General features: G+C 38.3%; 1 protein-coding gene across 1 annotated transcript in view; it reads left to right on the top strand.

Moving 5' to 3' along the window:
* NEBL (nebulette) overlaps window positions 1-15,241 on the top strand; it is a 108,293-nt gene extending 93,052 nt beyond the window's left edge. Inside the window, 2 exon segments of the mRNA XM_075419495.1 lie at window positions 3,606-3,721; window positions 10,295-15,241. Of these exon segments, the coding sequence (XP_075275610.1) occupies window positions 3,606-3,721; window positions 10,295-10,471 (293 nt within the window). The 3' untranslated portion in view covers window positions 10,472-15,241.
* The last annotated feature ends 325 nt before the right edge of the window (window positions 15,242-15,566 follow it).

Genomic DNA, 15,566 nt, shown 5'->3' with positions numbered 1-15,566 from the left:
GGTAAGTGGGACAAGAATAAAAGTAAGTTTTAATACATCACAATGCATCTGGTAAAGTCTTAATGCAACAAGAAAAAACATCCACCTGTACTTCTGGGAGCAATGGTCAGCCCTCAGCTTCCTCACCAATAAATCTGGCTTCAGCTAAATGAATTTCATGTTCCACCACTGTGTTTTATTGTTCCCTTAGGTTAACTAAAACCATTGCTTTTGCTGCTGCTATAGTCAATGATGTTATAGAACTTTATACTTTGGTCTGAGCCAGAAGATTGCAGTTAGCTATGGGTGATGATGATGAAGAACAGTCAAACTCTTTCTCTGCATCATTTAATCTCACCTTGAGTTATCTGTATGTCACCAGGAACACAACTCAGATCTGTTGTCTCTTCACTGCTCTGCTTATTTATGCCATTCTTAAATTATCTTTCAAATAGACAACCATCTGGAGAGTTCTTAAGTATTTTTGTAAAAAAAAATGTTAAAAACTATTGATTTTTTTCAGCCCTACCACAGTATTATTTTAATGGAACAAAAAGGTGGAATTATTCAATCAAGTGTCTTCAACACTGACATGTGCTGATATATATGCTCATGTATATGATACCTAAATAAAGGACTGGAAGATAATTAGCAAGGCTAATCCTAGAAATACCTTCTTTTAATTTGTATAGAATATTTTTGTAATACTTCAGCTACTGATGCTCCCCAAAATTTCTCCTGTTTTGGAAGAAATGCATTATTTCCCTGGGCTTACGGTTTCCATCATTGCAGGTAAATTAGCAAACAGGTTCTCTGAGACGGTTTGACAGAATTCTCTCAGCTTGCGAGAAGCTGATTGCAAAAGAGGAAAGCATGTCTTGGACCTGCTGCTGACAGTTGTCGCAGGTGCAGGGGGTATGGGTTATCCTCCCCAAAATAAGCCTGTGGATTTGGAGGCTGTAATGAAGCTGACCATCAGTAGGCTTGCTGCCTTACACTTACAAGGGATCATTGGTAGGAATTGAGAAAGATCTGTTTTGGGGAGAAGGAATCAAGAGTAAACAGTTTCTACCAGCGTCTTCACTTCTCTTAGGAGGAAGAAAGGGTGTCTGCCCCTGCCAAGGACGAGGGAGAATCTACCAGCCCTTTGTCACTGCAGAGCAGGCAGGGTGCTGGCTGATCAGCAGGCAGCATTGGCTTAAGACACTACTTTCTGTTAAGTTAAAAAGTTCAAGCTGTGCTCAGTTTTCAACCCACATAACCAATTTGCTACTGGTATGAGGAGATGAGACTCTGTTGGCTTCTCTGAACTGACCTGAGTTTATGCTGGTGGTAAATTAGGCAAAATATATTCATTCCGGCTTGATCACAGAACCTTTGATTAAATTATGTTTTTCTGTATTTTCGCGTGAAGGGCTACATCTGGTCACATAGAAATAGCTTGTAACAACACTGAAACATAAATTATTTGATGAACTCTTTAGGACTATTCACTTAATGCATGATAATCCTGTGAACATGTTAACAAGCAGTAATTCTCTGATGATTAAACTGCTTTAAAAATGTCTTTGTACTCATATGTCATTAGAATGAACTTGGCACTTCCGAAACATCCATTATTCATCATGTTCCAATATTGCATCTGACTGTGTATTGCTTTAATTTCACTCACTTAACAAAGCAATCTATTCATTACAATAGTTTGAAACATGTTTTCTAAATCAGAAAGACCTTAGTTAAATATACAGCATTACTTATCTTTACAAGTATAGTAAACCAAAAAACAACACCGCAAATTGTAATTACATATTTAGTGCATTTGAATATGCTAACTAAAGCTAAATGGGTGTTTTAACAAAAAACTTTGTTGAAATCAATTATATTGTTATATGGGGAAGCAGGATAGGTAAAACTCCATCCTAAAAGCACAAGGTTGACCTTTCTTTCCGAAATAGTTCAGCAAACATTTTCTCAGTATTCCTTTTTGACATGCATTTATTGTCCTGATCACTCAAGAAGCAGAAAAGGACAGAGTATTATTACTGCAAATATGAGTACTAATTATATATACGTATATATTTTTTTGTGTGTATGGTTGTTTCCTGCTTCTTCTGTGTCTTTTCATTTTACAAGTCCTAGGTCCTTCCATACATCCTGAACCCCATTAAATCCTACATTATTAGCTTTGCTCTTTTTGGAATCTGTGTGTGATGGCTGCCCCAGAAGTGGTTCTTCACTTCCTAGCAAGCCCAAGCCCATGAGATATATCTCAGAAAGTATCGAACTGCTGAATGACATCATGTTTGAAGATTTTTGACTCATGTGCTGCATGGGCTCCATCACTTGTAAGCAAAAGACGGCTTTTGTCAGAGGATTTAGACAGAATACTGGCTAAATGGACCACCTGAAGAAGTATCAACAGAAATACATTTTCTTTTCAGTGTAGCTAAATGAATTTTCAGTTGAACTGGTAAAATTCTGGTAAATATCAGTGGGAGATGTGCTAATAACCTCCATATAGGCCAGAAATCATTATATTCTCAGAGTGCACGAGAGTCTTGCAAAACATGCACAGATACGTGGTGACTAAACTTTTAATCCTTAGATTTTGAAAAGCACTTCAGTCTCTTAATTTTACTTTCAAAATGCTCTTGGGCTGTCTGGGAAAATAGTGGGTAGTCACCTATGCTGTGCTATTTCTCACAGATTTTTGATCAAATGTATTTTTAGCACATTCTGATTCAGTCTGTTGCTGAAATAGGATGTTTGCACAGATATGGAAGGTTTACAAAGAAGGTTTACTTCTAAGAAGTAAAGAAGAGGTACTCTAAGCAATAGAGGTAGGGAGTCTGTTGATTATATTAACTCTTTCAACACCTCTTGGTGCAAAAAAGTCAACATATTAACGATTAGCCGATGGAATTGTTAATGTAATTGTTAAAATAATATGAATAAATTATGTGTGGAATAGATGGAGCAATTGCGTGGTAAGAGGAAGATACTGAAAGAGGTGGACTCGGAAAGATTTCATTAACCTTTGATCCCTCTGTGTTTGGCTAAGGGTGTTGATGGAATCAGAATAAACTAAGAAACCCAACCGTGGTCTCACTTTTTTACATTTCTGTCTCTTCCTGTGAATCACAATCCTTTTTTATTTAGAGCCCAATAAATAAGAGTTAGTTTGCAATCAATTAGGAAGTAATCACAGAGAATTTCTACTGAAACATTTCAAAACTGTATTAACATATAGCTTTTTTCATCAATCTTTCCTTATAAAATGTCAGTTTATGGAACAGGATATTTCGTGCATCATCTATGGCAGTATCAAAATGGGGTTAGTGGTGTCTCAAGTTTTTGTATGCCATTTTATGGTCAGACTTCTACATTAAGCTTTTCCTTCCAACTAACCTTGATAGTGTTTGTGTATAAGTTGCTACAGCTTTAGTTACATTTATGTGTGATTTAACGTATGGAAACCCTTAAGTTATACATGGAAATCATTCTGAACTGTTTCATAATGTGGAATTGTTATTTACAACGCAAATAATCTACAGTTTCTACAAGATGCTAGATAAGGAGTTTTTTTTAAACTTACAATAATATGCCTGTATTTCTTTAACATGCAGCCCCTGTTCTCCCTGGGGCATATCAACAAAGCCAGTCCCAAGGATATGGATACATGCACCAGACCAGTATGTCATCCATGAGGTCCATGCATTCACAGCCTCATTCAGCAGGTCTGGTGAGTATTGGATTTAAAGAATGATTTTGTTTGGTAAACAACATCATCAGCTGTTGTGAAATCTCTAAAATGTGAGTGAATTGGTCCCCTTGTATGATTAGACTATTTGACTGTCCTGGTCCTAAATGTAAGTAATAGTCCTCATGTAGAAATAAGATTAAGTGACTGAGGACAGTGGCAAGAACTTCTGTGTCAGAATGCATTAAAAAAAATGGTTTATGATCTCCAGAAGGCAGAGAAATAACTGAATCTTCTACCTGCTAAAGTAAATAGTAAACTCTTGACCAGTATTTCACAGGCCGAGCTTTGATGTTATGCTTCGTGATGAATTCAGGCTCAGTGCTGGGTGAAAACTACCTGTCTCTTAAGATGACTCTGTTGGTTTCAATTTGTTTAAAATTTTTTGACTTACTGATTTTGTACTAGCAGGCTTTGTGTTTACCCAGATTACTCATCTCTGCTTGTGTAAAGCTAGCTCAGACTCCATACTGGTGTGTCCTTTCTAATTTAACAGAACAGTCATGCACCCACTTGTGCCTGATCCAAATCGAGTTATACTGCTGGGTGACTGAGAAGAAGCTTTATCCTGAAACCATGGCCACAGTCATGAAGTTTGTAGTTGTCGCGGATTGGAATATAAAGCTGGAGTGAATATTTCGTTTTAGAAGTAACTGGTCATGGAAGGAGAGCTGAATGGGTATTCAGCTGGGATTTTTAGGAAATTGAGCTTCTTTTTTCTTTTTGAACTCTTTATATATAAACGTTAAGTTTTAATGGTGGTTATATTTTTTTTTTTGGTGTTATATCCCACCTAGAGATTTCATAGTTCAGATCCAGTCACCTTTTACCTTAAAAACCCTGACTTGTAATTTTGAATTTAGAAGTATATTAAATGGATGTATATTTATTATCTCTGTCACCTTTGTTAGAGATGAGCAAGTATTTAATTATGAACCAAACTTAAGAGCTTGCTGAGCTGAAAAAAAATGTTTTCAAGATTAGTTGAAACTTGTATTTTTCTTGAAGACTGAAACTCCACGGCATTTTACATTGTAAACATCATGGTATTCTGGAAGGTTTGGGTACTTTCAGTCTTGCCAGTTTCTCAGCTGCTTGGGGGCTGAGGGGGCTAACTTGCTGGGAATTCTGGGATCCAGATACCTGCAGCTTTGGGTGACCCAACAACCTGGGAAACTCTTTGGACACCTGCATGGCAGCTGTGAGGCAGCTGATACTGGAATCAGCCACTAACTTCCAAGGATATTGCAAGGCACTTGCGGAGATGGCTGCTTTCCAAAGGGCCAGAGTCCAAAAAGTGGGAGACCTAGAAGCATGGGCTTTGCCAGCAGATTTGCTAGTCAGTGGGGAGTGAAGTGAGAGCCTTCAAATCCAGCATATAGAGAACAGAGATGCCCACAAATCTGGAAATACACTTAGCAGCCTTTGCAGCTGTCTGGACAGGTAGATGGCTACTCTTTCCCTAATATCTCTAGCTCCCACTGACTTACCTGATGGGCTGCCTGTTGAATCAACATAATTTCAGTCACCTTAAGAAACATCATTTGTCTTCCCTTCCAGAAATGGGAATGGAAAGGTAATAGGAAAAGGAAGGGAGTGAAATTAAACATTTAAAAAATAAAGGTTTGACTGAGTGTCTCCTTTCAATAGGATTTCTTATCCCTTGCATGAAATTGTTGTCATTTGACATTATTTTAAATGATAATAGCTGTTTATCAGGGGAAAAAAGGAAACATCAAATGTCATAGTTTGAACAGATGTTGTTGTTAGAAACTGAGTGAGTTTCCTTGAATACAATAAAACTCAAACATTTCCAGAGGGAGAAAATCAAGGACTGCTGGCCTGGTGCTGAGTGCTAACTTGCCAGTCCAGTGAGGAAGACGGAACTTCATCTTATCACTCTCCAGGGTGATGATTCTGCTTGAAAAGAGACATCTCAGATGGAGCTAGAAACCTGGCATGCTCCTTTGTATTTCTACCTTCACATCAAAAGACTATCTTTTCTTTAGCCTGTGCAGCTTATCCAGGTGTGCTGGGCGTGTTACACTCAGCTATTGGGATGGTACAAAATGTGTGCTGGGGGAAATGCCTGCTTGGGGATGTGTTGAAGTGTAGTGATTTGCACGGACTGAAGATGGAAGGCAGCCTTGGAATGCTTCTAAAATGTGGTGTGGACATGCTGTAGGAGATCTGACAAACTTACACAGTGTTAGATTCATTGCTTTCAGCTGCCTGTTTGGTTCTGGGCTTGGTATTGCCAGAGATGCAGTGTTGTCTGGCTAAGCTAGGTAAAGGCAGAGGGAAGAGAGAAGTAAGAGAAGAAATTAAGAGGGGGAGGGGACTGGAGAAATGAAATCCCAGCCTGAATACTGATCTCAAAGCACAAGCGATTTTTGAGACTTAACTAAAAGCAATGAAGTTGACAAGTCACCCATCAGTGCCTGAGTTTGGCCAGAACATCTCTAGGGTGAGAGTGATGAAGATCCCGTGGGTTATATCAGGATGGAGATGGTTGGAGGGTTAGCTGCTGTAGTAAAACCTCCTCAGCCTTTCAGCCAGTTTGTTGCATTGTTATCAATTCAGGGTCCCTAAAAGACACAAGGTCATTTTATAATCACGTCCACCAATTTCCTATGTTGGGAAATAAAAATTTTCTAATTTCTTGATTTTCAAATTTTGATGTATTTAATTTTGTACTGTGTTTTGTATCGGGCATGATCCTAACACGGTCTTTGGGTAGATTTTTTTTTTTTTTCTAGATAAATTGCATTAATTTCTGATTCTTAACTTTAGCTCACTTTCTGCATAATGGAATGAATGAAATTGTTGCTCAGGGTACAGAAAGTTTTATAACAGATCCCTGAAGGCTGTTTGCCTCTTTGGAAAATAACAGAGGGTGTTCTCATGCCTTTAGATAATTAAAAGTGGTAGGAGAAGAAAACTTAGGTTGCAAATTGGCTTTCCTTGATAGCTGTTCTATGTGAAGGATGCTGCAACAGATACTGTTCCTTCCAAGGACCAATCCATAGAATAAGTATAAACTGGTGAATGAAGTGGAAATATGCATCTGTCAGCTCACATCTGGCTGGGGAGCTGGGAGTATGAGAGCTAGGCTTCAGTTCTTTGTACGCACCAGACTTACTGTTCTGTCTAAGTAGCTGCAAGTTAGACTTTGGAGGAGGTGGAAGATAAGTGAGTATTTGACTGTGTTACAAAGCCCCAACCTTTTCTTATACCCTCTTGTGCTCTCAGTACCTGCTAAACTCACTACTGACAGAGGAATAATTCACTAAAATGCATTTTAAAAATCCGTGCTTTGAGTCTTTTAAGCATTGTAATTCTCAATTATATTGCCCAGACTACACTCTGAAGTGATAATTAGACATTAAAAGCTAACAGGATTATTATGGAGATTTCTCCTGACAGCCATTTAGCACCTAATTAGGTGTTAAGGCCATAAATTTAGGTTTCTCAGCAGCATTTAGGGCCCTAATAAATTTTTTTAAAGTTTGAAATTACCAGCTTGTCTTCACAACTGTGCCACCACAGTGATGTAGTCAAGCTGCCTTAAAAGGAGACAGCAGTAGTATGTCCTATACCATGATGTTCTAAGGACGGGTAAGCGTCCCTCTGAGTGAGCAAAGACTTCTCTGTTTTTTTCCAATTATGTGTTAGTTTAATGAAACATTTGATCTTTTTCTTCCAGTCTTTGCCCATTTAAGGGAGATATATAAGCAAGGCTCAGAGGAAAATCCATTCTCTGCCTCTTGCCAGATATGGACTTACTACCACTTTTCTTAAATGAACCTTTTTTGAAATAGTTTTTTTGAAGAACTAACTGCTGCTGAGCTTGTTGTAATAGCGTATTTTTCACTGTTTTTTTGGTGTTAGTTTCAAGGCTCAGTGGAGAGATTGTTTGAATTAGTTGGAAAAAGTAAGATTCTCAGAGGCAGAGACCATTCCTTAGGGTCTCCCAATGACTAGTTTTCTAGTTTGTGAATCTTTAAGGAATTTTCAGAGACGATAGAACCTTCCCAACTAGTTTATTTGATTTAGTGGATAAACAATGATGCTTTTTTTTCATCACCTTCCATGAATCCTTGGGAGTCATTAAAGAACCACCGAGAAATCACATACCTCTGGTTGAAGGTCCCTCTTGGTCACAGTCCATAGGACAGCAACATTATGAGGCACAGCAGAGAACGGTTATACAGAGCAAGATCCAAATACAGTTTGGAGTGGGCTTGTCAGGAAAGGTAGTGGAATCCAGTGTTTAACCAGGAGTTGATTTCTCTGTAGTCTTTAATCTGCTATGCCAATGATAAAGGCAGAATTGAGACTAAAAGTGTGTTTCTAGCATGGGAACAATAATAATGAGTTGCCCTGTAGTGTCTGGATTAGAGGATCCCACATTTCCAACATGTGACAAATGGCCTACTTGCTGTGTGTGGAGAAATCTCCATCTTTTCTGAAAATAATTTCATTCTTCATCAACGACCTGGATGAAGAGTTAGAATGTACCCTCAGCAAGTTTGCTGACGACACCAAACTGGGAGGTGTGGTAGATACACCAGAAGGCTGTGCTGCCATTCAGCGTGACCTGGATAGGCTGGAAAGTTGGGCAGAGAGGAACCTGATGAGGTTCAACAAGGGCAAGTGCAGGGTCCTGCACCTGGGGAGGAACAACCTCATGCACCAGTACAGGCTTGGGGTGGACCTGCTGGAGAGCCGCTCTGCGGAGAGGGACCTGGGTGTCCTGGTGGATGACAGGTTAACCATGAGCCAGCAGTGTGTCCTGGCTGCCAAGAAAGCCAATGGGATCCTGGGGTGCATCAAGAAGAGTGTGGCCAGCAGGACAAGGGAGGTTCTCTTTCCCCTCTACACTGCCCTGGTGAGGCCTCATCTGGAGTACTGTGTCCAGTTCTGGGCTCCCCAGTTCAAGAAGGATGAAGAGCTACTGGAGAGAGTCCAGCGGAGGGCTACAAGGATGGTGAGGGGACTGGAGCATCTCCACTACGAGGAGAGGTTGAGGGAACTGGGCTTGTTCAGCCTGAAGAAGAGAAGGCTGCGAGGGGACCTTATAAATGCCTACAAATATCTGAAGGGTGGGTGTCAGGAGGATGGGGCCAAGCTCTTTTCAGTGGTGCCCAGTGACAGGACAAGGGGCAATGGGCACAAACTGAGGCACAGGAAGTTCCGTCTGAACATGAGGAGGAACTTCTTCTCTCTGAGGGTGACGGAGCACTGGAACAGGCTGCCCAGGGAGGTTGTAGAGTCTCCTTCTCTGGAGATATTCAAGACCCGCCTGGACAAGATCCTGTGCAGCCTACTGTAGGTGACCCTGCTTTGTCAGGGGGGTTGGACTAGATGACCCACAGAGGTCCCTTCCAACCCCTACTATTCTGTGATTCTGTAAAAACCCTCAAAAAAACATACATGAAATGGACTAAAACTAATCCAGAGTTGGTTTCCTCAGCTGGGAAGCAGAACAAAATTTACTCTGTCTTAAAAGGTTCAGACAATAGTACAAGGCATTAACTCAAACATTGACTGTTTTTACCTTTTTTCTCTTTAAATCATCGTACCAGAAAAATTCAGCTAGATAGGGTGACATATCAAAAATTTCTGGTAGGAAAATTGAATATTATCAGTAATGCATGAACTGCTCTTGACTTCTGTCAAAAGACATGGTAAGGAAAAGAAAGTACTCCTGGGAATTTTAAAATTAGGTCATTTTGTTCTGCTGTTAAGATACAAGAAAAGACTGTTCCCTCAGAGTTTGAAAATCCACTTTGAATTCCAGTAAATGGTAGCATTTTATTGGTTATGAGTGGAAGTAAATACTCTATTTAGAAAGAAAATCGAAATCTTGGTTTACAATGGACAGAGGTGTAGAGAAATTTGGCTTAGCTAATGGTAAGACTTTGTGCTCTGTTTATATCAATCCTTTATCTGAATATGCAAAAATGGCTATTCATTAAAGCTATTTTTGCAGACATTTTGAAATCTTGTTTGTCTTTTTTTTCAGTAGATAATAATATATTCCTAATTCTTAATTTGGGGTAAAATCCTAACGAAATGAAGGACATGCAGTGAGATGGCAAAGTTAATGACCTGGATGAAGACTGTGTTTCTTTTCTGTAGTGAAGACACAGGAGAAGCTATTTGGGAATCATGCAAATAGGGAGCAGAAGCACAGTTAGTCATGGCTGGATGTAATGAACTGTTACTAGTGAATATACGAAACAACAGTTGGAGTATTTCAAGAAGCAGTGAGTGGCTTGAAATCTGTTTGTATGAGGACTTTGGACAATGTAGCTTCATAAAAATAATTATTTTGGTTCTCAGAAAAAGAAGCTGTATTCATTGTATATTTGACAGGGTGGACAGGGTGGAAGGTGAACTGCTTCTTTTCAACAGGTATATTCAGCTTGTGATTTTTCTGTCAGCCTTGCTCCCTCTGTTCTCTTTCATGCTCTTTTCATTGTGCAAAGAAAAGAAGGAATCTATCTCTAGGTTTGGGACTTTACAGCCTTGTTTTCTTTCCTTCAACAGAGAACATACAGAGCTATGTATGACTACAGTGCTCAAGATGAAGATGAAGTTTCCTTCAGGGATGGTGATTATATCGTCAACGTGCAACCGATTGATGATGGATGGATGTATGGTACTGTTCAGAGAACTGGGAAAACAGGAATGCTTCCAGCAAATTATATTGAGTTTGTTAACTGATTTTTCTCTCTAGTCCTTTAAGCTTTATTATGATTTACTCAAAATCTAACCTTTTAGAACAAGTCAGAGGAATCTTTTAAGAGTACATGTTCATTACTTTATCACTGCTATAATGGTCTGCATTCTCACTCAGAATCCAATTTAAAGTCCCTTATAGTAAAGACAAATAATCAACAAGAAGCTCAGAGCTTTGAAAACAGCATTGCTTATAATAGTGCTCCCTCAAAATGATATAAACGTATACACAAGCCTGATGCTGCCAATCCTGTAAAGATTTCAGTCGATTAGCTCTAAAGGGGAAATACCTTTTCCCTATGCCTGAAAGACAGTACTTCTCTTTATAAAAACAACCATAAAATCGATTCACTTCTTACGGCACTCTGAAGTCACAGGAGGTTAACACACTGACTTTGAACACATCTTCAAATTATTAGGGAGATGTTTAATGTTTGAGCAGTTAGCACCCTAATAAAAATGTGGAGTGGATAATTCAATCATTTGAAATAATGACAAGTAGTATGCTAGTAAAATAAAACCAAAAAAAACCCCCTACTGCCCAGCAGCCTTAGAGTAAACAGGTCTATTTTGACAGCAAAAATTTCCTGACTCTTGCATACCCACATTTATTCCTGTATTACCCATTTTCTCTTATTTCCAATAGTGACCTTTTCTATCAGCTTTGCTTTCATCCCAGTCCATAAGTTAGATCCATGCCTGGATTCATGGTTCTTCAGTACCGTTTCCGCAGCAAATTCCTTGCAAAGACTATCTAGAGTGTAAAACTTGTCAACTCTTCTGTTTCCTTCTAATAATATTTAGCATTTAAATAGACACTTCCATTAGGGCAGTGTACAACCAATACTTCATGTTAGTTCCTTTACCGTTGCCTGTACTGCTGTAAATAAATAGCCTGTGTGAGGCCCCGGTGCGATGCGGTACCACAAAGCCTACAGTCACATTGCTCCTTCATATCACTGGTAACTCGCTTAATGGCTGCTTTGCTGATGAGCTAATGTACCTACCCCTGCTGCAGAAATACTTGCAACTCCATTGAGCGGTGGAGAAAAGCTCTGGTTACTGTAGTGCATTTCAGCTCAATGGCCTATTGCTTCGGTTTCCTCCAAAAATCTTGGTGATCCAACAGTGGGTTGTATGCTTACCAAATGATTAATGATGGTGAAATATTATCTTTTCTTTTACTGATTTCATCTTTCTAATAACTGATACCGAAGGGAAAACTGACCAAACGAGTCCAGCATACTCTATGCCATCATGCTTCAGTTTAGCCACCTGTAGAAAACAGTAAAAATATTTTGCTGACAAATATTCACCTACACTATTTGGTGTCCATTAACTTATGCTCAGAATTGAAGGATGTAGGTCTCAGTCTGTGAGGCTGAGGAGAGGATCAAATAACTGGTGACGAAAAGGACCTGTAAGAGGGACTGGGTCAGCAGGCTTGAGTCACAGGGAAGTTGCTTTTCTTTGACTGGGTGCCAGGAGGGTGGCGCGTTCCCTCCCAGGGAGAAACTCTGGAAGGAAGGACAGAAGAGTTAAAGATTTGTGTGGGAACTTACTCATGAGAGTGCACACATGTGTAAGGAAGAAAATGTTTTTGCTGATAGTAGCATTTGTGGTGGTCAGCCATGTGTTAGAGGAGTTAATTTTGGAGTAGCACTCATAATATTGAACCTGCACTGGCTTGCTTCCATTTCTGACATTTTAAAAGTAGATTGAAATATAGAATCTATAGACAATTTTGTATTTCTAATTTCACAAAGTAAGGAAGTCTGTAATATCTATTTAAAGAATAAAGAAGGAAGGCAGTATGAATTTGTTATGTCAGCAGAAAGGTGTCAATGCAAATACCTGCTAGTTCTATTTTTGCATAAAATTAGGAATTAGAAAGCTTATGCAATTCTTTTTAGGTGGTGTTAGCATGGGGCTGATCCTGGCTGCCAAACAGACCGTGGAGTCACTGCATCAAAAAAATAAAAATGTCCATGACTGGAATTTCCCATGCTTTTTTGTCAGCTGCCTAATTTCAAGGCTAAAGCCAACTAGGAGCATCTAACTTCAAAAAATGTGGTTTAAAACCAGGGACATGATACTGTAAATATGCACTCTGTATGGGTGACACTGCTGTCATTTAAAATTCTTGAAAGTTTTCATATAGAGCTGCTGCTGCAACAGACTCTTATGCGTTGCTGGTGAGTTCCACATTAAATTAGCAAGTTTTGCAAGTCATAGCTTTTTCAAAAGACTGATGTGGTAAGCTGAGTTAGAAGCTCTGAAACAAGCAGGCTGCTTCTGTGTTGGTTTTCATCACCAGCCATCAACAGCAAGGAGAGGAATCCCGTCTTATGACGTCTGGCAAATTTTTCTGATGATGCCTGAGGCAGAATTGGCTATTACTTGCTGCTGTGCTGCTCTATTAGCTATGTAATGCTGACAACGATAAAAAAAATTCTGTGTGTTAACCAAATCTGAATAAAAAGAAATATAGGAAATAGATATATTGCATCAATTTGCAATTTTTAGTGACTGATAGAAAAGAAAGACTCCACCTATTAATACACCAGCATTCTTCCTAAGTGAGGAGACGGCTTGCAGTATTAGAACACTGTGTGTATAGTGAAAAGTAAATCAGAAAATGAGCATCTGATGACACCAGAGGACTATGTTATGCTAAACAATGGAAATAAAATTTCCTTTATGAATTTTGAATATTCATTAGCCTGGCAAAGCAGCTAAAGCAATTTGCAAAATAAAAAAGTTCAAGAAAACAAAACAGTATGTCAATTGTACTTCTCTTGAGAGTGGTGTGTCAGCAGAATTATTAAGATCTGTTTTAAGTTACTCCTTCACGTAGTCAAGTTTTTATATTGTGTATGCTTAGCAGTTCATGTTCATGTGGAATGGTTCCTGCTTTGTGATATAAAACAAACTTTAGTCTCATTATGCAGCTTTGTTCTAAGCAATGCTATCAAAGGCCCAAAATTATCAGAGTGTAATTATAAAAATGTTTTTTGAGATCTGAAATTTGTGAGGTAGGGAAAGTAAGTCAGCAACTAAATTGTGCCAGCACAGGTTTTACAAGGCATATCTTGGAGCCTGTTATATGCTGTGGGGTATAAGGGTGAATATATGTTATATGCTGTCTTGTCACCTTTAAAGTATATATTCCATTTTAACACGGCATGTTCTCCTCACTATACTTTCTTCCAGTAGACAACATTTTTCTGGGGAAAGGAAAAGATTTTTAATGAGTCAAATTTCCCAAGGTGTTCCAAAGTTCAGGCTGGAAGTTCACACATTCCCATTTTAAGCATTTTAGAAATAAAGAAGAAACAATGTGCTGTAATTCTTGCTAACATGAGTATAAATACAGAAAACAACATAGAGCATATTCATACATATGTACAAGAACAAATGGGTGCCTTGCTTTTCATTACTCTTTCTTGCCTGGCTAATCTTCATTTTCTAAACAAAGCTACTTACAGATACTGCAGTTGTAATTTTTCATTATGGAACATTAGCATTTAATCTTGATGAAACAGGGTTTTCTTGATTACATTTGACATACCATAAACCACTTCAGCAGACTGGGATTTGACAGAGAATCACCTCCCATGGATTATATTTTTGACAGATGTGTCCCTGCTGAGTGTTCCTTGGGGATATGGAAGGTCTCCAATACTTGGGAAAGGTAATAATTCTAGTTTTTATTGTACAGTGACTGCATGTCATCTTGTACCAGGAAAAAGAAATGACAAATACAGAAGTCTTTGGCAGAAAGTGGTACAGGGTATAAAATGTTAGATTTTTAATTATGTTGATTAATACTCCATTTGAAATACAGAATACTCTTTAGTTAGTAAATGTTTAAATAATATACTGAAACAGACAGAAGATGCTGTTGAAAGAAGATCTCCAAAATGATGTGCTGGCAAATGCAAAGTGTTGGTGAGCTGTAGAAGAATAAAAAAGTTTGCAATGCTTTAGTGATTTTCTCCAGCTTTATGCCATAGGAACCCCATCTCTCCTTTTGAAAGAAAACCTGAAAGCTATATTTCCTAAACTGCCTGCACTACAACAGTATATTCAAAGGAATTTCATATGCTTCTTGTGTCTGATAAATAGAATTTGCATATTGTACTTAAGTTGTAATCCAGTTGTTGTTGGCATTTGTTTAATTATTATTTTAGGGGGGAAAATAAGCTATACTGTAGCATTTCAATCATGTGTATTTAACATTACTATTAGAAATTGCTGGACCATTGGAAGACAGCAATGACTGTATTGACATTGATTCGCATGATGTGGAAACTCTCTCAGCTGTTGGTTTTTGCAGTGTGATATAAAAAGCAAAAATGAACCGCTGTGCAGTTTGGCTTATGTTTGCTTTAAAGTGTGTAAAGTTTTAGTTAATTTGCAAAACTGTACTGTATTTGGGAGTATACGGTTATGAAGGTAACAATTGTTTTTCAAAGGACGGATATACTTACTCTTGAATCATATGATGTATCATCTTAATTTGGCTTTTGTTATGCAGAAAGTTAACACCAGCTATTAAAAGATATTTTAGTAGAAATGCTTTAATTCCTGTTTCTTCCTCTACACTGTGAATATTTAAGCCTTGGTGGACTAGAACAACATCATGCTGCCCAAAGTACTAACCTATGCAAACTAGTTCACATTTTAGTTGATGTCACAGTGGATGTAACATAACAATTTATTTTGCATAACATTAAACGTCATTCAAATAAACTATTAAACCCAGCACTATGTATGTATTATATTAATAAGCAATACTCTGCAAAGCTACCATACCCATTAATATAAGCTATCAAAGATATATATTGTTTTGACTTGGAGTTGAGGATGCTTTGAGTTTTCAAACTTAAGTAGAATATTTGGCACTATTATTTTTCAGACTTGATCTGAGAAAGTACTTTCCTAAACCACCATTTTATTTCAGAAGTGCCCTCTCCTCAGAGGGTTAATTTGCTTTTTCGGTCTGTATTTGTAACCCTTCAATAGAACAGTGACATATCATGTCCTCTAGTTTGTTTAAATAAGAAAAGGTAGTAAG

Source organism: Opisthocomus hoazin, chromosome 4, assembly GCF_030867145.1.
Source record: "Opisthocomus hoazin isolate bOpiHoa1 chromosome 4, bOpiHoa1.hap1, whole genome shotgun sequence".
Classification (NCBI taxonomy): Eukaryota; Metazoa; Chordata; class Aves; order Opisthocomiformes; family Opisthocomidae; genus Opisthocomus; species Opisthocomus hoazin.
Note: the sequence above shows the minus strand (reverse complement) of the source record. Positions and strands in the feature narration are given on the sequence as shown.